The sequence below is a fragment of the Haemorhous mexicanus genome, chromosome 23 (assembly GCF_027477595.1).
Source record: "Haemorhous mexicanus isolate bHaeMex1 chromosome 23, bHaeMex1.pri, whole genome shotgun sequence".
NCBI lineage: Eukaryota > Metazoa > Chordata > Aves > Passeriformes > Fringillidae > Haemorhous > Haemorhous mexicanus.
The window spans coordinates 5,782,804-5,804,900 of record NC_082363.1 but is presented as its reverse complement, the minus strand read 5'-3'; the positions used below and the strand labels follow the sequence as shown (position 1 = coordinate 5,804,900).

General features: G+C 43.9%; 3 protein-coding genes across 8 annotated transcripts in view; 2 read left to right on the top strand and 1 right to left on the bottom strand.

Moving 5' to 3' along the window:
* Positions 1 to 260: 260 nt before the first annotated feature.
* On the top strand, positions 261 to 8,251 carry RER1 (retention in endoplasmic reticulum sorting receptor 1). Of its 3 annotated transcripts, XM_059866473.1 has the most exons (8): positions 282 to 414; positions 780 to 897; positions 3,808 to 3,893; positions 4,436 to 4,540; positions 5,429 to 5,528; positions 6,055 to 6,133; positions 6,240 to 6,375; positions 7,155 to 8,251. In XM_059866473.1, the coding sequence occupies exons 3-8, from the start codon at positions 3,813 to 3,815 to the stop codon at positions 7,242 to 7,244; spliced, it is 591 nt and encodes a 196-aa protein (XP_059722456.1). In that variant the 5' UTR covers positions 282 to 414; positions 780 to 897; positions 3,808 to 3,812; the 3' UTR covers positions 7,245 to 8,251. The 3 variants fall into 3 exon arrangements, with proteins under 3 accessions (XP_059722454.1, XP_059722456.1, XP_059722457.1); XM_059866471.1 differs by lacking the exon at positions 780 to 897 and having other exon boundaries at positions 261 to 414; XM_059866474.1 differs by lacking the exons at positions 282 to 414; positions 780 to 897 and adding an exon at positions 3,011 to 3,133.
* A 190-nt stretch (positions 8,252 to 8,441) lies between these two features.
* PEX10 (peroxisomal biogenesis factor 10) lies at positions 8,442 to 11,465 on the bottom strand. Its single transcript, XM_059866470.1, has 6 exons — positions 11,322 to 11,465; positions 11,061 to 11,141; positions 10,195 to 10,601; positions 9,357 to 9,532; positions 8,922 to 9,057; positions 8,442 to 8,647 (listed from the first exon to the last, which is right to left on the bottom strand). Exons 1-6 carry the CDS (start codon positions 11,428 to 11,430, stop codon positions 8,576 to 8,578), a joined length of 981 nt encoding a protein of 326 aa, XP_059722453.1. The 5' UTR covers positions 11,431 to 11,465; the 3' UTR covers positions 8,442 to 8,575.
* A 1,963-nt stretch (positions 11,466 to 13,428) lies between these two features.
* The window catches only part of PLCH2 (phospholipase C eta 2), a 75,950-nt gene continuing 67,281 nt past the window's right edge, over positions 13,429 to 22,097 (top strand). Inside the window, exons 1-2 of one of the 4 annotated variants that reach the window (XM_059866621.1) lie at positions 13,429 to 13,974; positions 14,065 to 14,451. The gene's annotated coding sequence lies outside the window, so the exon portion shown is untranslated. Of the gene's footprint in view, positions 14,452 to 22,097 lie in introns of all 4 variants that reach the window. The other 3 variants (XM_059866620.1, XM_059866623.1, XM_059866624.1) reach the window with 3 other exon arrangements.

The window sequence follows — 22,097 nt, the reverse complement described above, 5'->3', positions numbered from 1 at the left end:
CGCCCGCCCTAGCAGCTGCTCCTATTGGCTGAGCTAGACAGAGGGGCGGGGCCTGGCGCCCCCCTCAGGGTAGCAGGTCGGGTCCGTTCAGCGGCGCGCGCCCCGTCCTGTACTGCGCTCGGTCCGCGCCGGTACCACCCGATCCCGCCCCGCCTCACAGGCCACACACACCCACACCTCCTACCTCTCCACCGGTACCGCCCTCCCACTCCCCGTGTCCCCTCACGGAACGCGCACGCCTCCCGCTGCCCCGCCCGGCGCCGCGGCCCCGCCCTTTCCCCTAGGGCCAATAGCGGGGCAGCACCGGGGCTCTGCCCCGCCCCTGAACCCCGGAACCGGAAGTGCGTCCCGGTGCTGCCGCCATATTGGTGTGTGGAGGGGCGGGAGCGGAAGGCAGGACCGGCCCGGTGGCCTGTGAGTACCGGGACCGACCGGGGCCGGAGCGGGGTGGGACCGGGAGCGGGCACTGCGCCGCCGGACCGCCGGGCGCGGCGCTGACACCCCCGGGCGGGCGGGGGCCTGGAGCGAGCGGCCCCTCCGGGAGCGCGGGGGCTGCTACGGGCTCGGCGCTCCGGCCGCGGCCTCCCTGGGCTCGGTTCCCCCTTTGCCGGCCCCGCCCTGCTCCGCCCCGTGCCGAGGCAGCGCAGTCCCGTTCATTGTACCCGGGGCTGAGCGGTGCCCGGGCAAGGGGAAGTCCCCGCTTGCGGGCACAAGCGAGAAGCGCAGGTGCTGCTCGGCTGCTGTGGCAATGGATAAAATTAAAAGCTGCCTTTTTTTAGTGTGAAAAACCAGTCTGAGCGACCAATGGGATGTTTCCCCGTGGTTGTCCGTTCACCCAGTTCGTAATAAATCACCTTAGTGTGTTGCTCTCCAAAGACAGTTCCTCTATGAGATAAGGTAACCTGAATGAGTAATGTGTTTTTGCTAGTTACCTGCTTCATTTATATTTTAAATTTAAGAAAAATCTGTATTATGAGCAGAGTTGTGCTCTAATTCTGTACCTCTCTGTGATAATGTGAGGCTATTCTTACTGCCGGAGGTTCTGCTTTTCAGAACTCAGCGATCAGTGCTGTTTGTAATGAAATTACCATAACAATTGCGGTAAAAGCATAATTGTTCAGGCCGTACCTTCGCTTACGTGGTGTTTTCAGCGGAGAAAACTGCTGTAATACGGTTTCGTGTTAGGAGCAGCATCAGTTCTGCTGGTACTAACGATTCCCTCGTTGGTTGTGTTAATCTGTGTGTATGTGTGTGTGTGTCTGGTTGTGTTCAGCTCTGTGTTTGTCTGGTTGTGTTAATTTCTCTGTGTGTGTCTGGTTGTGTTCTGCTCTGTGATTGTACCTGGTTGTGTTCAGCTGTGTGTTTGTCTGGTTGTGTTAATTTCTGTGTGTGTGCCTGGTTGTGTTCAGCTCTGTGATTGTACCTGGTTGTGTTCAGCTGTGTGTTTGTCTGGTTGTGTTAATTTCTGTGTGTGTGCTTGGTTGTGTTAACCTGTGTGTGTGTGTGTGTCCCTGGTTGTGTTCACCTCTGTGTGTGTGTGTCTGGTGTGGCTGCAGGGCAGTGACAGCTCCTTGTGCTGGGCTCTGAATCTGATGTTCCCCTTCAGGACAGATGGAGAGAGGCTTTTCCCAAGGGCCTGGAGTGACACCACAAGGGGGAGTGGCTTAAAACTTCCAGAGGGCAGGGTTAGATGGGATACTGGGAAGGAATTCTTCCCTGTAGGTTGGTGGGGCTCTGGCACAAGGTGCCCAGAGCAGCTGTGGCTGCCCCTGGATCCCTGGAAGTGTCCCAGGCCAGGTTGGATGGACATTGGAGCTCCCTGGGATAGTGGAAGGTGTCCCTGCCCATGGCAGGAGTGGAATGGGATGATCTTTAAGGTCCCTCCCAGCCCAAATCATTCTATGGTTCCATGATTATGAAAGAGAAATTGCAACTGTCTAGGTTTAATCATTCCCTTAAACCAACACAACCCAGTGTTCTTAGCTGTGAGCTGCCCTCAGAGCAGTGCCAAGCACTCCTGCCTTTGGTAATTGTTCATTACAGGTGTTCCTCCAGCAGAGTTTTAATGTGATGAGAAATACGACCTTAAATTCTAGTCTGGGTCCTGTGGTTAAACTGAGCCCCAGAGAGGTTTCTCCTCAGTAGAACTGTTGTATTTCTTGGTTTGCTCTGGAAGAACTGTGTGCATGATAAAAATCATACATAATCACACATAATGCAATATTTTACACCAAGCATGATCCCTGCTCCAGCATGAAGCCTTCAGTAGCCTCACACACATGGTAACATTTACAAGATTGTCTTGTAAGGTCTGCCTGTAGTCCATATTTGCTGTGAATGTATCTGCAGAATTAATTTTGACACTATGAGAGTTTTCATTGGTCTCTGATAAATTATTCTGTGATTCGAATTAGTTGAATAACTTTTTGTTACAGCTTTATACTTCTGGGTATTAAAAAATACCCCAAAATAAAGCACCAAATGATGCTCAGCTGAGAATGCAGAACAATTTCTGTCCTGCAGAGAGTGGGGAGAAGAATAATTATTTCTTTTTGCCTGTAATGGAAAAGTGTGTATATTGTATGACTTTCTACTCAGTTCTTTTCTTTTAGCTTGAATCAAAGTGGACTCAGCTCTTGAAGCCTCCTAATGAGTCCCCTTAGCTTTTGAAGTGTAACAGGGCTCCTTTTTTCCTACTTTCTAATTATTCCACAGGATGTAATTTTCAGATGTTTACAGAAAAAATACACAGCTTTAAGGTTTTGTGCCTCCTCAGATTGTCCTTGATCTTAAATTTTCTGCAGCAGTCTGTATTGCAGCATCTAAGACAATTTGCTTTTTTTTTTTTTTTTTTTTTAAATTTATGAATGTTTCATACAGATTTGTTATCCTCTGAGGCTCTTGAGTAGGGCTGAGTGTACTCCCAGTATCCCAGAGTTACACAGTCCCTCCCACAGAGGAGGATTCCAGGAAGTAATGCCAGGGATTGCTCTTGGTGATGTGGCAAAATGTTTCTGCTTAGGATCCACTTTATTTGGCTTCTATCTCAAAGTGAGCTGTAAAACTCACTGATAAGAAAAGTAAAGCTCTTCAATTGGTAGCAGAGGCATGGCCTGAAAAATAATCCCTTTGGGTAATTTTTTATTTGAGTTCAGGCTCTTGGCCCTTTGACTGTACAGTTTTGCTCTTGTATAAAATTCTTCTGTCACTGCTCAGCTCTTGGTGTTGAAGAGACAGAGAAACTCATTGAATGACTCCAGCATAGGCAGCACTTGGGGTTTGGTGCTCTGGCAGAGTCTGAAGCCACTGGTGTGCAGAGTCCTGAGTTTATTTCTTCACTAGTTACTCAGGATTTAAAATCCTAAGCAGCTTTTTTTTAAAAAAATCACCTTCCTGTGGTTTTGTTCTTTGCCTCTGGAGTCTGAGGTGGCAGGAGGGAGGTGATGCCATGAGTTCATGTCTCACTGCTCAGGGCTTGTACCTCAGCCTGTCCCTTAGCAAGGTGACAGTGTCCAACTGGGCTGGTCCTGAATTTCCTTCTGGACTTCTATATTTCCTTCCCCAAAACACACTGGATCCCATCTTGCCTCTGTAAAATACCCTGTTCTTTGCTTTCTCGGACAAGGAATTTTCATTCATTTTGGCATAAATGTCCTCTCTTTTAAAATATTCAGAATAATTTGTTTCACACAGGACAAGCCAGAAGGATGTTGTGTGTCGATGCTGGTTCAGAGAATGTGCTTTAAACCTCCCTGAGCTTGGATTTTGGATTTCAATGTTCCCTTGTCCCATGTTTTGTTTCCACAGCCACCATGTCAGAAGGGGACAGCATTGGGGAGTCTGTGCATGGAAAACCTTCCGTGGTCTATAGATTTTTCTCAAGACTTGGACAGGTTGGTGTTGTGAAGGATTTTTCTGACTTCTTTAGAATCAGATCTCACTGCAGCTTCTTGAACTCACTCCTTGTTGGCTGGGTTATTGAAAAGCTAAAAAAATTCTTTTGAAGCCTTTTAAAATAGATAAATATAATAAATGGCTTACTGGAATATTTAATGGGCATGTGTGACATTGCACTGTGAAAATACGTTGTTACTGTCAGAAGTGAGGAGCGAGTTCAGATTTAGCTTCAAATTCATCTTAAGGGAAGCAACTTGCATAAAATACAGAAAATTTAAATTGCTTTATTGCTTTACAATGCCCTAAGCATTAGAGATTTTTTTTTTTTTGCCTTTGTAAAAATGTAGAAGCTTGTAAGTACAGTTCTGTGTAATTTATTTGTAATAAAGAATGCAAGTGTTTCATGTTACTCTCCTTCCTAAAATACTCCTCCCAAATGCTTTCTTTTGCCCATACTACCCTCAAATAAGCTTTATCTGTTGTGCATGAAGTATTTCACAGTATTTATTATTTCCTGTGCACTTTGTGTTTCCTCCAGATCTACCAGTCCTGGTTAGACAAATCCACCCCCTACACTGCAGTGCGATGGATTGTAACGCTGGGGCTGAGCTTTATCTACATGATTAGAGTTTATTTACTGCAGGTGAGAGAACTGCATTTGATGCTGAAGTAGTTCCAGATATTGTTGCTGGTCTGATTTGGATTCTAGTCGTGTTTTTGAAGTGTGCTGTTACTTCAGAATCAGGTGTGGTATCGTGCAGCAGGAGGGAGATTGTGGAGTCTGAAGAGAGAACACATCCTGTGGGTGTGGAAGTTGCTGATGCAGAAAGAAAAATGTGTGACCACTTGAGGATATTCATCTGATGGCAATCTGAAATCACAAAATAAATCTCTGGGAACTGTTGTAATTAAGCTTTTGCTTTTATATTAAAGCTGTATAACAACATGCTCAGAGCCAGGGGTTCCTTTCTGTCATGAAAACCATAAGGAATGGCTTTGTCAGCATTTCTCTCCCTGCAGGCAGGGCAGACTATTCCCCACTGATCAGATGTTTCTGATTGTTCCATGCTTGTTTCAGATGCTCCATGCCAGTCTGCAGTTCAGTTAAGAACTTGGGAACTGTTATTCCCAAAAACTGAAGATTACAGAATGTGAACCTTTACAGGTCATAGTAGTAGGAACATCTCAGACTCCAAGGGCTGCAAAGATTATTTTAAAAAGGGTTGGTTTTATGGTTTTTTTCTATTTTTGAAGTCCACATCCTGAACGTAAAGAACCTGGATGCTAGACCATGGTTTCATGTTGAATCCGTCATTGCATGAGAGATTTGCTCTCCTGTCATTTTCTAAAACTTGTTTTGATGATTGAGAATTGATATTTTTACAAGCCCAGAAACCTTTTAGTTAATATGGGGATATAGAAAAGCTTCTCAAGGAAGCACAAAACCGAGCTTGTTTAACCTTGTTAAAAAATCAGTATCAGAGAATGATTTTCAGGAGGATTTTACCCTTGTCTGTTTCTCCCTGTGCAGGGTTGGTACATTGTGACATATGCCTTGGGAATCTACCACCTCAACCTCTTCATAGCTTTCCTGTCGCCAAAGGTAGACCCCTCTCTAATGGAAGATTCAGGTATGAGGAAAAGTTCCTTTTTACCATCATTTGAAACTTGGTCAAATTTCCAGCTCCTTTTGTCTGATACTGTGATGTAAAGATAATGCAGTTTTAGCACTACATTGTATTTTTTAGACCTGAAAAAAAATCTGTACAACTTAACATCAAGAGTTGCTATGAAATTTGTCCTTTTTCTTTGGACTTGGATTTATTCCATATTGTACTCGTTTTCTGTGTTTTAAAAGGAGTTTTATGTGACTTAAGCTCTCCCCATAGAAACTCAAGTGGCCTGGCATTCCTAGTCCCTATTTTCTTTAAAGGAATCCATGTAAAGTTTATTTTAAGGAATCTCTGTGAACTCAAATTAAATCAGCAACTCTTAACTGGGATCTATGTGTGACAATGGAAATTGGGTGTGGTTTTGTTTTGTGATTTTTTTTTCCCTTAAGATAAAAAGTTAAAAAAAAAAACACCTGGAATCTAAATAGTGTAAAAAACTACCGTGAGGAGGTTTGTGGTTTGGTTTCTTTTCTGTTATTTTTAGATGATGGTCCTTCCTTACCTACAAGGCAAAATGAAGAATTTCGGCCTTTCATTAGAAGGCTCCCAGAATTCAAATTCTGGTGAGTGGATCCATCTGCCTCTGTTCTGTTTCTGAAAAATACAAATATCTGCAGGACATTAATGGTAACTGGGCTTGAAGGATTAATTGTTACTATTATTTTTCAGGCATTCTGCCACTAAAGGAATCCTGGTTGCTATGGCTTGTACATTCTTTGAGGCTTTCAACGTTCCTGTGTTTTGGCCAATCCTTGTGATGTACTTCATTATGCTATTTTGTATCACTATGAAGAGGCAAATCAAGGTAATTTGGCAAGAGCAGAGAATTTGCGATGTCAGGATTTACAGCATTGCTCCAAACTGGCCATCCAGTGGAGCCCTTCAGGGGTTAAATGTGCTGCACACACTTATTTTACTGGAGGAACTTCAATAACTAATACTGGAACATTAATTGTGGGGTGTGTTTTACAAAACTTTATTCTTGTTTCCAAAAGGTTTTGACTTTGGAGTGCAGTGTCAGGGTTTTGTGTAGGTTCTCATCCACTTCCTGTGGCTATTTTGGATGCAGAGGTGTTGAACCATCTCTGGTGGGTGAAAGGGGAAGTTCTCACAAGGTGGTGTGAGGAAGTAGAAGGGGGAAAGGGAAAGAACATAGGCAAGTGATTCAGAACATTTTAACAAATTACTTATGGTTTGTTAGCATTTAAAAAAAAACCTATTTTTTTTTTTCTTAGATATTCAGAATTTTGGTCATGTACTGTGACTCAAAGTGGTAAATTAAGGGTAGTAGTTGAAAGGGTAGTAAATAATTAGTACCTCTGGACTCCCTCAGTTTCCCATGGTTCCCCAATCAGTAATCTTCACTGTAGTGTACAATTTGTTGAGTAACCCAAAATCTGAGATTTATAAACTGCTCTCATACTCCTATTTAGATTTAAACTGCTGTAGGATTAGCTATTTCATTACCTTTACTAAGAACTCTCTTTCTGGAGGACTCAGTAATTTACAGTGTGCAGTAGAAACCATTTTTTCTAAATATCACATATCTTTCTTGTCTCAACAACTGCTGTTTTCTCTTTGCAGCACATGATAAAGTACAGATATATACCCTTCACACATGGCAAGAGGAAATACAAAGGGAAGGAGGATGTGGGGAAGACCTTTGCTAGCTAGGAAGAAGCAATCAACCTGTTGACCAATTCTACTGCTCACTAAAGGAACGATTTTGAGCCATTGTAACAATGCCTTTTTTCTTCATAAAAGTGATTAACAGAGTGGTGACAAAGCCGTTGAATTTTCATTTTAAGAGGATCTTGCTATTTTTATCTGAAATAGCAGATTCTCAAGGAAACTGGCATTCTAACCAAATTGCATTGAGTTTATTCTCTTTTGTAAGAAGTTGGAGAAACTTTTGATAATCCCATGGATTTGGGATAATGTTTTTCTTTCAAGATCCATTGCACTGGAGAGGTTAATGGCCTAGAGTTGGATATTTTTACATAGTTCTCCTGCTCAACATCACCCTGAAGTGCTGTGCACATCTGTGGAGGAAAGTGTAAGCTGGCACACGTGATGCTGTTTTCTGCTTCATGGCCGTGTGCTGTTTTCATAGAAAAATTCAGTAGACCTAAATTAGATGCAGAACTTCAGCCAGTTTCCTAAATGCATGGTATTACTGAGTTATAACCAAACAAGTATAGATAGGAATAAGAAATTACTAAATTATGGGGTTTGCAGTAGGGCAAAAATACTCATTTAGCTTCTAAAGCAACTCGTTTGTGTTGGGTTTCAATGCCAGTTTCACTGTTCCATCTCCCAGCAGATGCTAAAATTGGGCTCTTTCTGATGACTCAGAACTTTGTTCAAACTCTATCACAATTTCCTTTGAGGACCTGGAATTATAAAAATATATATTTTAATTGTTATTGGTTGGAGTTTCTTTCATACGTAATGGTTTCTTCAATAATTGAAGTTGGCTTCATGCAGCCCCACAGGATGTACCCAAACTGGCCAGAACAGACAGTCATGGGGGTTTTAACACAGATTTTCTTTTTTTTATGGGGGGGAAAAAAAATGAGAGATAAATGACCTGCATGTAAACTTTTTCATGTGATACAACTGCAGTTTTATTAAGTGACTTTTTAATTCCAAAATTTATTAAAAGACAGTGTTCCCCTTTACTTGTTCTCTATCTTTATATACATCTCTTGATCTAACACTATTTATGACTCCTTTTCTGTAATGGTTGCCCTCACTTTACCTTCATGCAATGCCTTTTTCAGCTCCTCAGGGAGCATTCACTTGAGTTAAGCATGTTTTAGAACCCCATTTTTAATATGGTCAGGAGCTCCATCAGAAGAGACAGAAGGGTAGAAGCAAAACCAGCTTTATTCTGTCACACAGGAATGTAGTGCCACCTTGCACAGGCAGTCCAGTTTAATGGTTCCTTTTCTTGGACCAACCCAAGCCTGAGGACAAGTATGAGGAGACAGAAGAGGTTTCCTTTACATTTGGTAGTGCCGTAGGTAGATCAGTTTCTGAGGATGGAACTTCTCTCTGCACAGTGGACATTCTGCCTACAGAAAGAAAAGGAAGTAGATGGACATAATGAATAGTTGTACTCAAAAAAATCTGAATAGAACTACTTAGCTACTTTTAGAAGATAATTTTTCAGTCCCAGCTGTGGTACAAGCTCCCCTGAGCTGCCCCAGTGTAACGTACTGACCTCACCTGTGCCACTGTCATTGTACTGACACAGCTGCATAGGTGCTGGTCAGCTCTGGGTGCTGACCCAGGGTGTTAGCAGCCAGGCTGGGGTCACCTTGCAGTGTGGCTGTGCTGTGTACTCACCCTGGTGCTGCACCAGGCAGTGATGCACTCCCAGCAGAAGAGGTGCCCACAGGGGGTGGCTGTGCTGTGCCTCCTCTCCTCCAGGCACAGCGTGCAGCGCGACTGGCGCCCGGCCGCCGCCTCCTGGCTCCTGCTTCTAATTAACACAGGCACAGGGGGTTAATTGCACTCACCCTGCTCGGCAGAAATACTGGCTAACACATCCTGAGGTAAAACCTGTGCTCAAGTATCAACCCTTTTCGTGAAGGTCTCAAAAACAGCAAAGCATGAAGTCCAAGACAGGCATGAAACAGCAAGGAATTAGTTGTGTTAATTAATGAAATATTACATCAGACTGTAACCTAAATTGGGGTGTCACTCCTGTGCTGTCCCTGTTCATGACAGCTGTGACATTCCCACCTCTTTCCTAGGAATTAAGAACCACCTCTTTCTTACTTCTGGTGGGTGAGGTTGTGGTGCAGCCTCCACTCCTGCCTCGCTCTCTGCTTCTGTTTGAAGCTGTACATCTGAACTCCAACGGTCAGCAGAAGGTGGAAGAGGGAAATTATTCCAAGAAACTTGTAACTTGATCTGATACTCTGATCTTCTCCTTGCAGTCCTCCAAAATGCAGCTAGAGAATTCACAGAAAGAGAGATGTTTTGTTACTGTGGTATTAGGAAACTGTTCCTCCTCTCCCCATCTGCAACAGACTTGATTTGGGATTCTCATAATGTCAACAAAATTGACAATTTAGGATTTCTGAGCCAGCTGTCTCTCAGGAGTTGTAACCACCTTCAGTCAGGCTGGACTTAGCTGCTGTCTGCCCATAAAAATTGCAGTTTTAATTAATTTGGTTTTCTTATGAATCTCTGAGCAAACAAACACCTATTTCCTGCACTGATGCTGGGAATTGTTGAGAACTCTTTTGTCCGTACACATTTCTGATGTTTTTTTGTAAAGATAAAAAATTATCTTCATATAGAAAAATGCTACCTAAATGTATATTGGGTGTTGTTCAAAACAATATTTCCCCTGGATTTATCAAGTCACCTCTCACTTCCAACGTGTTTGTGGCTGACAGAATGAAGTTACACATTATTGACTTGTGACACCACATTGACATTACCTGTAACCTCCTGACTGCAGGGACTCATCACCCCCCACATAAAGCAAAACCTTCCCTCTCACCCCTCTGCTCTGCCACAACAGCCAAATTCCTTATCCCTTTTATACATACAGCACCCCAGAAAAGCCCAAAATTCTGCAGTCACACCTTGAACCAAAACCACTTACGTATGAGATGCCTGTGACCCTTTTGGACAGGTGATAGAAGGTGCCCTGGATGTAGAACACTGCCAGGTGGAGCCGGTGCAGCAGGGGGATGGATTGTTTGAGGACATCCACGACTTGGGAGGCTCTTTTCTTCTGCTGCTCACTGAGCTCCCCAACCTGCCTCCGAATCCAGCTGCGGATGAAGCTCCTGCTGGGAAAGCCAAGTGCTGGGGGGTTCTCCGGGCTCCTGGACTCCTCAGCCTCCATCTGCAGCTCGTGTTGCAGGTGCAGCAGTGCCTTCTCCAGGCAGTAGGGCACCACGGCGTGCAGGGAAATGAAGAGGGCCCGACGAAGGAAAGAAGGCACCTTCTTCTTGCTCGGGTCCACCTGAATGATGTTCACATACTCTTCTCCCAGAGTCTGATAACCTAAACAATGTGTGACAGAAAACGGGGTGAGAGGGAAACTGTGGGGTCATTCTGGGTGTGCTGAGCAGTGGGGACAGGCTGTTCAGGCTTTGGAATTTGGAAATAGTTTTTTGTTGAATTAAGATAAGTGTCATGGTGACATCCATTATCTGAAGTTTTAGGCTTGAAGCAGGGATACTTTTCGTGGTGTCATTTATTCCTGCTTTTAAAAAATTGCTTTTAGAAGAACATCTATCTGTGTTAATAAAGTGTGTTTGAACCCAACCCCGACAATTTCGTGCTTTCACATTTACCAGAAGGCATTTATCCAAACCAAACCAAACCAACCCCCAGGCTGGAAAGAACTGCTGTTGGGCAGTCTCAGGTGGTGATCAGCAGCACAGCAGCCGCAGCACTGGCTCCCCAGCTTTCAGATGTTGGCAGAAATGATAAAAAGCGATAAATGACAGAGAAGGTTACCTGACAGCGTGGTGAGCACGAAATAAGCCACATCGGAGAGCAGCTCCACCTCCCTCCTCCACGCCAGCCACGGCCGGGCACCTGCGGGACGGGGGCGCGGCTGTCACTGCACCAGTGCCGTGCTGGGCCGAGCCCTCCCGGGGAATTCCTCCCGGGGAATTCCTCCCGGTCCCCTCCGACCCCCAGCCAGAGCCGCTGTGCCGGCGGATCCCGGAACACCCGCGAGGGCTCGGCGTGGATCCAACCTCCCGTAGGCATTACCCGCCAGCCCCCGCAGCGCCGCGCCGGCCCCGCTGCGCAGCCCGGCCCGGTAGAGCTCGTCCTTCTGCCCGCAGCGCACCAGCCGCGCCGGGCCCGCCGCCGCCGCCATGGCGGGCGGAGGGACACGGGGCCTCAGGAGCCGCGGCGGAGCACCCGCCGGCCGCGCAGGGATACCCCGTCAGTGAGGGGCGGGAAAAGGGGCGGGGCCGCGTGAGGGGACGGGAAACGCCTCCCCTACCCTGAGGGGGAAAAAAGGGCGGGGAAAGGGGCGGGACGAGTGGGAAAAGGGTGGGAAAAGTGGGAAAAGGGTGGGAAAAAGGGCGGATAGAGTGGGAAGAAGGTCGGGAAAAGTGCCGTGAGGGGCGGTAATGGGAGGGAAGGGAGGGAAAAGGGGTGGGAAAAGAGGCGGGAAGGGGCAGGAAAAGGGGCGGGAAGAGCGCGAGGGGAGGGAAGGGCTGTGAGGGGTGGGAAAAGGGGCGAGGAAACGGACAGAGAGGGCCGGAAAAAGGGGCGGGAAGGGGCGGGGAAAGGGGAGGGAAAAGGAAGGGGAAGGAGCGCCGCGATCGCGGCTGAGGCGCTAAGATCGGTAAAAGTTTGGTCTAGCATGTTTCAGAATAGTTCACACGGAACCCACCGAATCACCGCTCCCCAGGCAAATGCACTTCACAACCCTGTACAAATTCTCCAGCCCTTCCTCAGTTTTTTTTGTTTATTTTTTTCCCTGTTTTTTTTTTTTTTTTGGGTTTTTTTGTTTTGTTTTTTGTTCAATTAAGCATCATGGTGCCATCCACTATCTGCAGCTTTATGCTTAAAGCAGGGATGCTTTTCATGGTGTCATCTATTCTTTTAAAAAATTGGGGATAATTCAGAAGGAAGGTGCGTTCAGTTTCCTACCACTGCTTTTTTGACAGCTGCGAAAGTCTCCGTGCATCCCTTCAAAGACGAGCTGTTTCTATGGGGAAATTGAACAAGCTGCCCTTTGTTTGCTGCCGAGCTCTACACGAGGCAAGCAACAAACAACCTCCACACAGCAAAGCTCCAAACACATCAACATGTCAGTGTATCCTTCTCCAAAATCCCGGTACCAGGCGGATAAACCTCTACGTGTGAGTGTATTTATATATATTGACACTCTGAGGTCTGGTACATTCATTTTTGCCAAAACACCTTTTTTTTTCGTAGCGGGTTTTAGTGTAGCATGGTATAAATTCAGTTTTGCAGCACACTAAAGTGAAGAGACAGTTAAACAGTTCCACGTTTAATTAATTCATTTGACAAAACTACTTTAACTGAAATTAAAGTAGGTGTTTTCCTGAAGAGTTTACAGGTTGATATGGCAGGAACTCACTGGAAAGTTTTGGGAGAGCAGGAGCTTGGTGGGTTTTTTCTTTCTTTTTACTGAGAAGCAAAGAAAGACTCCCTGTGGCCAAACATAACCACAAATAAACTGGATATTTGTAATCCTTTCAGTAGCCTATTAGTGCACAGATCAAAGTTCTAATTAAACTGCACCAGAAGTTGTACGTGATAAGTAAAGCTGTGATGAATCTTACAGATAAGCAAAACATTCTTAATCCCTCCCTCCCTGCTCCAGGCGCTGCTCAATTTTTATTTGTTAGGGTGTGTCGCATCAATGGAATCGCGGATTGTTCCCTCTGTAAAATTAATGGAATGAGGGGAAAAAATTGGCACATTTTTCCGCCGTTGAACAGTAGGGGACGCACCTGCATAAGGAAATGTCCCACGCGAAGTGGGGTCTGGAATGGGACATTTTCACACTTAAATCTATTAAATAACCAACTCGAAGCTGCTACCTTAAATTACAGAATTTTTAAAATATATAAAATTAAAACCGATTGGCCAATCCTTGGATCATTTCGTTCAGGATTCCAATCCAATCTCTCATGTTTTGATTTTTGTTTAAAGGCAGAGCTGAGTGTATCTCATATGTCCAACAGGTCAGTTGTTAAGAAAAATACCAAACATATTTGTTGCCCTTTTGCTGAAGTGGGTAAATGTGATTTTCTTATTTTATGGGTCAAGAAACCAAAGAAGAGCTTGAGAGGTTTTTTTTTTGTTTGTTTGGGTTTTTTTGCTTTTTTTTTTTTTACAAAGCTGAAATCCTGACTAATGACCACTCAATTATTAGGTTGGAAACCATTTATAAAGCTGAAGGTCGGACTCTGCCAACAGGTGTTAAAACATTTGAAGTGTGTTAGTTCTGTGTGTATGCCCGTTTTGACTTATCATGTGGATTTTATTATATTCTAAAAGTTGTTTTGTGATGTTTTGAAGGGTGGGGGTCCTGCCAGTGTATTTCGAACTGAAGAGGTGCAGCATGCCAAGTAACCTTCCCATTTTGTGATATGCTTTCATACATATATTAATACATAGATATAAACACACACATGCATAAAATGTTGGCTGTTACACTATGATCTGACAGGAAAATCCGATTCTTCTCTGTATTCTGATTGATACTGGTGACTTGAGAAAAGCACCATTATCTCTTAAAACGTCATTGCTGTGGTTTTGATTACGTTTTTGGGAGCGAAGTTTCTGATTTCCATGCCATGATTTCTGCTTTTCCTTCTAACAGACCTGACAGGGGAACGAGCTGCTTCGCTGGCGTTACCACAAGGAAGTCCAAAATGTAAAAAACCCTCGGTGCTCAGCAATGATTAACTTTTCCTCCCACAGGCTACTTGTCTGTGCATCATAAAATCTGATTTTGCCTCTGCAGACCTGTTAGGAGACACGAGGTTCGGAGCGCAGCTTTCAAGCAGGGCACCGGGCAGATGTTTCAGTTTCCAACCTGAAGAACAGGTTCTGCGGATGCCAAAGGAACGAAACGCCTGTTCGGCGTTGTTACCACCCTCCGATTCCCTTTGCCTCCTCCCACTTTGAACTTGTTACCCTGGAGCTGAACTGTTTGAACAGGGGCTGTAAAGCTGCTTTGTGATCAGAGAGCTCAGAGCCCTCACCATGTGAAAGCGGGGCGGGATTTCGCTGCAGACTCCGCCGGTCCCTCCCTCGCTCCTCCCGGTTCTGTCCCGGGTATGAAGGTTGGACGCTCCGCGCACAGGAGCCGGGACAGCCCGTCTGCACTGCCCGGCCCGCAGAGACAAAGGTGTGTGCGGCGTTTGCTTTGCTACTTTCTCTTGCAGCCATCGTTGTGGTGTACTTTTAACACTTTTGCTCGCTCTTGGGTGTTAGAAACAAAGTTTAGAATACGCTCTCCCAGCAGCGAGCACAGCCTTATAGCTATGACAGAATTTGCTACTACTTTTGCTCTTCTTTTTGAAGGAAGAGGGAAAATGGAAAGACCATCATGTCTAATGCTTGTTTTATTTTATCATGCTTTCTCTTGTTCGTGAAAATGTTCAGGAACCTTGGAGTTCTGCTAGTCCTAAAGTTTTAGATTCTCTGAGCTTGTAGGGATGAAGCAAACCGCGTTAGACTTTTCTAACTGGACAACTGCTTTTTTTAAATGAAAGACTACTGCATTCATCCTGAACTGATAACCTGAGCCTTGAGCTTTCCCAGGTGTATGGAGCCAAAATTAAAACTGACTTGGATAAGAGAGGTTGGATGTAAAATAAACTTCAGGTATTTAAATAAAATACCAGTTTAGCAACAGAACGTGGCTGATTCTGTGACTGAACAGCCAAGTCTTAACTTGGGAGGAAAGACATGCACAACACCTTGAAAAGGTTTGCTAGTTTTTATTTTTGAAAAATTTTTAGTTAAAAAATATCTCATTCTTTTGGGCTATAGAGAAATAATTTTCAGTTCTTTCCTGGCATAAAAATGTGGGTAATGATTGCAGAGATGTGGCAAATCATAAGGATGGCTGGATTGCTGGGGCTGTGTATGCTCCAAATGCCTCAGGCTTCAGGGTTCAGATGTAGGTCTTAAATATACCCTGAATCCTCAGGGTGGTGATTTCTAGAATCATGTTCTGTTTCATGGTAGAGGTAGGTTGCCTGTTATCAAATAAAGCAGAAGTAGAGTAAGAGTCACTGCAAACTGTGGTTGATTTGAGGTAGGAAATTGATGCCATGTTCAGAATGGAGCTCAAAGTTAACTTATTGTTTCAAGGAATGTGGTGAAAGTTTTGTCTACTGGGAGAGCTTTTTCTGTCCTTACTGAGGGTGTAAAAGCTGTGCTGGGGAGAATTCCTTTTTGCCCAGTGAGATTAGTGTGAGAAACTGTTCAGTGCAAGTGAGGGGAGGTCAGTGAGTGCTGAGGACACTGAGTTATCTGCATGTGGGCAAGGCTGAGTGGTGTCAGAGTCACTGTGTTCTGATGGCCTCAGGACTGCTGTGGGGACAGGGAGAAATGTCATCTTGGCTCTGAGCTCTTCAGCAGGAGCACTGCTTGTTACAGGCTCTCTGCTTTGAGCACCAAGGGTTTATTACAGAGAGCACAGGTCCATGGCCAGATACAGAAATATTTGTCATGGCAGAGTTGTTAACTGCGAGGGTTTTTATTCAATAAGCAATATTTCACCAGAACTGCCTATTTTTATAATATAAACCTGTATAACTGAATCTTGAAACACTCAGGGCTCGCTGAATCTTATATTTAATGACTCTGTTGGCAAGATGAGCTCCTATAATGCAGTGTATTTTGGTTATTCTCAGCCAAAGAACAAGTTTATTCTGGCTTTGCAAAAAAGGATGATAACATTCCAGTTTATAGCCAAGCTCCTTCTACATTGTCTGAAAAGGTTTTTGTTTTCATTCATCATTTCTGTAATTTTTCTGAATTGAAAGCTACTCCATACTTAAAGTGGCTGAGAATATCTTAGTGAATGGTCCTGCAGGAATAGCAGAACAATAAAATATAAATATATGGTGTGCAGGGCTTTTCTAAAATCCTGTACTCATAGTTTCAAAACAACACAGTCTCACTTTGGTTTTGAAATAAATGGTACAGAGCCCTCAGTTCCTAGATATAACTCAAAGGGGACAACATACTTGTGAATATCACTGGAATTTGTTCTTGTTAATTTGTCCAGAGCTGAGAAAATTACTGTATAAATGAATTTGAGTGAGGTTAGAGGATGAGGCTGAAGAGATTTTTCAGCAAAGTAATCTTGCAGTTAGTAAGGATTATTTGAATTTACTGCAATACAATTTTCATGCACCCAGATATCTCAGTTCTACATTAGTTATCTTTAAAATGACCCACTTCTTCCCATGATAAACTTAAATTGATCTGATCTTCATATTGAAATAGATTCTCCAGTGTTATGCTTGAATCTTCTTTCTCTTCCACTGTCTTGACCTCATTTGAGTTCACCTCTACTTCCATTGTTCCCTCTGGCCTCGCTGGATGATGGCAAACCTTGTGTCCATCCCTTGTGACAGTTCCTGGTGGCAGCTGTGACATGAGCAGTAGGTACTGGCCATGATCCAGGCTCAGCTGGGGGAGATGGAAAGCCCTGCATGACATGAGTCAAGCCCTGTTCCAAGGGTTCAGCTTTCCATGGCCACTGTGTGCAACTCCTCAGCCCAGTTTTTGCTGCAAGCCACTGAAATTCTGGTCTCCACATTACTGCTTAGGGCACAGGCTCTACATCTGTGGGGAATTTCCAACCTTTTGATTCATTGTTTAATCTGCCTTCATTTTGTGGGGGTGGAGCAGTTCCCCTCAGCACAGAGTCATTGGATAGGTACCTGCACACTGCAGGCTGTGACAAACCTTCACACAAGCTGAGACAAAGTCCTCAGCTTCCTTCCTGCTCTTTGCTATCTGGCAGACTGCACATGAGACTGTGCAGTCCTGAGAGAAATGTTGGGTGCAGACATCAAGACAAGCATCACCTGAGTGAGGATTTCAGATGCATTTGCATCACAAACACAGTGTGAAACTTGAGAGACTGATTTTGGTGTATCTGGTTCTGATCTTGGCCCACACTTTTCACTGTTCATCACAGCCTCACTTGTTTCCACTTAATTAGGGAATGGCTCTTGTAGGATCTTCTGACATCTTAATAGTTGTCAAGGAGCTCTGGATTGCCTCAGACATGGCAGGGGAGATCAGGTGGGAAGGTGAGGGATCTTTCCATGTTAGCATTCCTGGGAGAGATTGAAAGTGCTGCACAAGCTCTGTAGTTCCCATTCCCTGAGGTTTGCCAAGGGCCCTTAGGTAGAAACTTACAGCAGCTTACTCTTTGTGTTCAGTCTGGTGTTCAGAGGATGTCTCTTCTCAGTTCTCCTTGCAGGATTAGTTACTGTAAGGTAACAAAAGAAGCTCCTCCCTGCCTCTTCTACCCTTCAACATAACCACCCCCCCCCAACCCTACAGCTTGTTATTCCAGATTTCCTACTGCCCTTAGATGCTGGAACAGATTCTCTGGAAGTTTTCTCTGCCCTTAACTGAAAACATGTAATTTGTGTTTTATTTGATAATAATAATAATAATAATAAAACCCCAAACACCAAAAAAACAACAACAACAAAAAACAACTAAGGAATGGAGCCTGAGGAAAAAATGGCAGCTGCAATTGAGGTGCCTGGAAGAAGTTTTGTAGCCTGCAGAGGAGAACCTCAAAAACACAACTTTGGGATGAGTTATAATGACATTATTTAGTGGGATTGCTGCAAGGACTACGTGAAATATTTTCTATTTAAACAACTTAACAGGTTTTTGTCTCCTACACTATAAAGTGACCTATCCCACTTCTTCCCCTCCTGTGAGTTTAGACTGAGATGAGGTTATTGAAGTAATGTTATTTATTGACTAACCAGGTACTAAAGTCCATGATAAGGTGGAGAGCAAAGCAGAGCTGTACCTTGATATTTATTGGATCAGGCCTTAAAAACTTGCTGCCTTGTAATTCCCAGGCGTGCACGTCACTGCTCTGTGTTTGACAAAAAAAGGGTGGATTGAGTGGTTCCCAGACCCATTCCTGCTAATAGAGAAGGAGATTCATAATTTTAGAAATTGGTTTGGATATTTGGCAAAAAAAAAAGCAAAAAAAAGCAAAAAAAAAGCAAAAACCAAAAAAAAAAGCTGCAGTGTCCTCTTGAAGCTGCCAAGCACAAGCATGTTTTTCTTGTTTGCAATATTCTCTTAGTGTCTGTCTGCCTGTGCTTGGGCTCTTGTGTTTGGCCCATCCTTGGGAGAAAGCTGATGTTTACCACTGCCTTGTGAAAGGTGACAAGTTGCCAACTTTTCTCTAACTCCCCCAGCATAAATTAATCCTTAATATCCAAGAGATTCATCAATGCAGCACTAAGCTGCTGTACAGAATTAAAGGCAGTTTGATTAAAGACATTATTCTTAAAAGAAATTCCTGCTCATTTACATAAAATTGAAGAAAGACTTTTTTAAGAAAATCAGACTTCTGGAGAGTGACCAAGACTGCCAGCAGCACAATTGACAGCATGAACATTATTGGAATTATAGATCTGATTACCAGTGGCATTGGAGCCCATAGTCTAGCTCTCCTCAGTATGACTCACAAATTCCCAAGTGCAGCAGAACCTTTTCCAGCAGTCCTCACTTTCCGTCTGTCTCCTAACAAGGAGATCTTCCTCCCTCATTTCTTCTCTGAGGCTTTTTGTTTTTTGTGGTCTAGAGTATGAAACTTTCATTTTCAAAGTTCTTTTGAGCCAAGCTATTGGATGAGATGTAGAACTTTGCTTAATTAGTTCCTTTTGTCTCCTAATAGAAACTGCCCGTTCTCCCTCGCTAGTACAGAATGCAAATTTTCTTCAGAAGCAAGAGGCTGCTGTGTTTCCATTGTCACTTCAGACAGGTCTGGGAACTGGCTGGTGACAAGGAATGATGGTGAAACCAAGAGGAGTTTTGGCAATTCAGGATAAATAGGGCAGAGGATTACAAACAGGTCTATCCCTATAGAGAAAAGTTGATACAAATTTCACATTTTGTTTCATAAAGTGAATGCTAAAGTCGTATGACATGGTTCATACAAACCTGAAATAAATAATTTGGATTTAATAATGTCTGCTTACTTGCATAAGGAATTTTCAGTTACATCATTCAACAAAAATGCAGGGCTCCTGCATGTGCAGCTCCAGCTCAGGCTGTAAGGGGCGGGTGAGGAAAAGCTGACAAATGTTAAGTGCTCCTTTTAAGTGGGATGTTCTGGGTGAAGGTGAACACAGCAGCCTGCCAGAAAGGAACCCTGATGTCCTCTTGTGCCTTTTCTGCACTTTCTCCTTTTTAACCCAGCTCTTTGCCACGGGACTCAGTGGCACGCGGGTGCTGTGAGTGTGCCCGGTCCCTTGGGAAGAGGAATGCGGGATCACACCCTAAGGTGTGGGCTCAGCCCTTGTTCCACGGGGCTGGAGCAGCCTCCTCTCCTCCGGAGCAGCCCTGGCTGTGCACTGGCGTGCCTGGGCGTGCAGGTTATCTCCGCGCAATTCCTGCTGAATGGAGCTGCATTCCTTCAAATGAGCAGCGTGTCAGAGGCAACCACACTGCAGCTTAAAAGCAAATCCCAGCTCTCACATTTAAATTCTTTAAAGTATTATTTTTTTCCTCCCATTTGATGGCGCTTTGATCTTTTATCCATTGATCTGCTTCCTGATCAAACTCTTCAGGTTTAAGTGATGGCTTGGTTTTTGTGTGTTTCATCCATGGTATCAGTGTATCTGTCCTGGGAGGATATCAGAGCTTGTCTGAGCTCTGTGGATACCACACAAAACCTCCCTGAACAAAAGCAGGTCTTGTGGGGTTAAGCTTTAAATACTACAGTGATATAAAAATGGCTAGAGAATTGTTAATGGTGTACATAGCTTTTATTGTCTGTAAGTGATACAGATCCTGCCTCTAGGGTTTTAAGTCCTTTTTTCCAAGGGAATACAGAACCTCACACAATAGTCTTAGGCAGGGCTCTTAGCCTGAGCAGACAGTTTAAATCTTGTTCATGTGGTCTGAACAGATAGAGTTGCTCTCTTTTGGCTGTTTGACGTGCTCCCTGTTCTCAGAGCCACCGTGGTTCCTACTCTAACAGAGGTGAGGTATTTCCAGAGAGTGCAACTGATATTTTCCATCATACAACCTTCACAACAAATTTTCCAGGAAAGCCAACTGAGCTTCTTTCATTTACTTTATTAGGAAATCTGGCCCCTGAATGTTGTTCTGAGATACCAATCTGTATTTTTAGGGATTCATTGTGTACTTTTCCATTGGCTGCGTAGGATTTGTGGGGATTGGTTTGGGAAGAGGGGCTTGGCTTTTATTTTTTATCAACACAGGTATGCTGAAGAGAGGGAGGGGAGGAAAGGAACTCTGAGGACCTGTAGGAAGCTGTAAAAGATGGGACTGAGTGCAGGAAGAACATCTTTTGCATGGAAAGTGAAGACATTCAGAGATCAGCTGCCTCAAAGTAGCTTCACTTTCAGATCATAACAAAGCATAAAGAACATGAATTTGACATAACTCTAGACAATAAAATATTTAATGAGCCACATCAATGTAAAGCTGCTTTCACTGAAATGATGCTGCTCTAGCACCAGCAGGAGCACCCGTGCCCATTCAGTCTTTCTCGCCCTCATGGTCATGTTCTTTGGTGTCTAATTAGTCACACTGATTGAACTTCCTCCAAAGGAAATGGCCTTTCAAATAAGCCCTGAAGCAAAGAGGTGAGAGAGTCAGCAGAGTAACTACCCACCAGTTCAGCTTTCTGCAAAGGAAATGGGCTGATCTTGTCTTGATGTTAGAACAGTTCCATCTGTCCTGGGAGCCTGTGATCCCTGGATTCATCCAGGGTTAAACATTCACTGCACAGGTACCAGAAATGGCACTTTGTGGCTAGTGGCTATAAAATTATGGTCAGGAGCTGCCCAGATGACCAAAGCAGATGATAACTGAGGCAGTGCCTGTCATCTGCAGAAGTATCTGCCCAGAACATGCAATTGAGCAGCTTCAGAAATGCTGCTGGGTGCAGTTTTGGCTTTTTCTCTGGACAAGTTGATTTAAATCCTGACATAACTTCTAACATCTACTTTAGGTTCCATTCTAAATAAAACAAGTCAGCTTTTTATATGTAAGTGTATTTTTGATATTGATTCAAGGATTAACTGAAAGGAAAAAAAAACATTTATTTTTGGATGCATAAAATGAATACATGAAATGTATTCAATGAATGCATGGAAGTGTATTAAATGAATACAGGGAAGTGTATGAATTGATTTTGCTCAGTCTAAAGCAGAATGCTAGCTCTGTATGCTTTTACCTAATTATGTATATGCCAGGGCATAATGAAGAGAGACAATTACAGAGACAAGCATGTAGAAGAATGAGTATGTGGGGGGCACAGGATGTATCTTTGATAATCTATTATCTTCCTCCCCTCTCAATCCAGTCAGCTTTTGAATCTGCCCTAAGTTTATAATTTGGGTGTTAGTTACTCCAGCTGTGCTCTGTAATAAAGCTATCCTTTGCCAAATGAATGTCACCCTCTGAGATGTCCATAACGACTGCAGAGCCACAGGATGCCCTGTGAGACATTTCCCATTTAAATGTGGAAACAAATGATTGCAATGATGCTGATTTTTTACAGGATAATTATTGCCAAGCACTGCTGTCCCCTAGATGAAGTTACCATGCATTTGGCTCCACATAAGGGTGTTACTTCACTGTGATGCTCCCTCCGAACAGAGGAGTTTTTAACAGCATGAGAATGGAGAAGGTGGGGCTTGGTGAAAAGATAATGGCAGGGAGGAAGTGACTTCCCAAAGAAGCTGCATGAGGGACCAAAGACAAGGAGAGAGGTACAGCTGCAAACAGGCAGAT

Excerpts from the sequence above, each read along its gene's own strand:
- RER1 (XM_059866471.1), top strand. The coding sequence starts at position 3,813 with ATGTCAGAAGGGGACAGCATTGGGGAGTCTGTGCATGGAAAACCTTCC. Across the intron at positions 3,894-4,435 it reads TTTTCTCAAGACTTGGACAG|ATCTACCAGTCCTGGTTAGA; the intron begins GTTGGTGTTGTG and ends TGTTTCCTCCAG. Across the intron at positions 6,134-6,239 it reads CTCCCAGAATTCAAATTCTG|GCATTCTGCCACTAAAGGAA; the intron begins GTGAGTGGATCC and ends ATTATTTTTCAG.
- PEX10 (XM_059866470.1), bottom strand. The coding sequence starts at position 11,430 with ATGGCGGCGGCGGCGGGCCCGGCGCGGCTGGTGCGCTGCGGGCAGAAG. Across the intron at positions 11,142-11,321 it reads GGCGCTGCGGGGGCTGGCGG|GTGCCCGGCCGTGGCTGGCG; the intron begins GTAATGCCTACG and ends CCCGTCCCGCAG. Across the intron at positions 10,602-11,060 it reads CGTGCTCACCACGCTGTCAG|GTTATCAGACTCTGGGAGAA; the intron begins GTAACCTTCTCT and ends CACATTGTTTAG.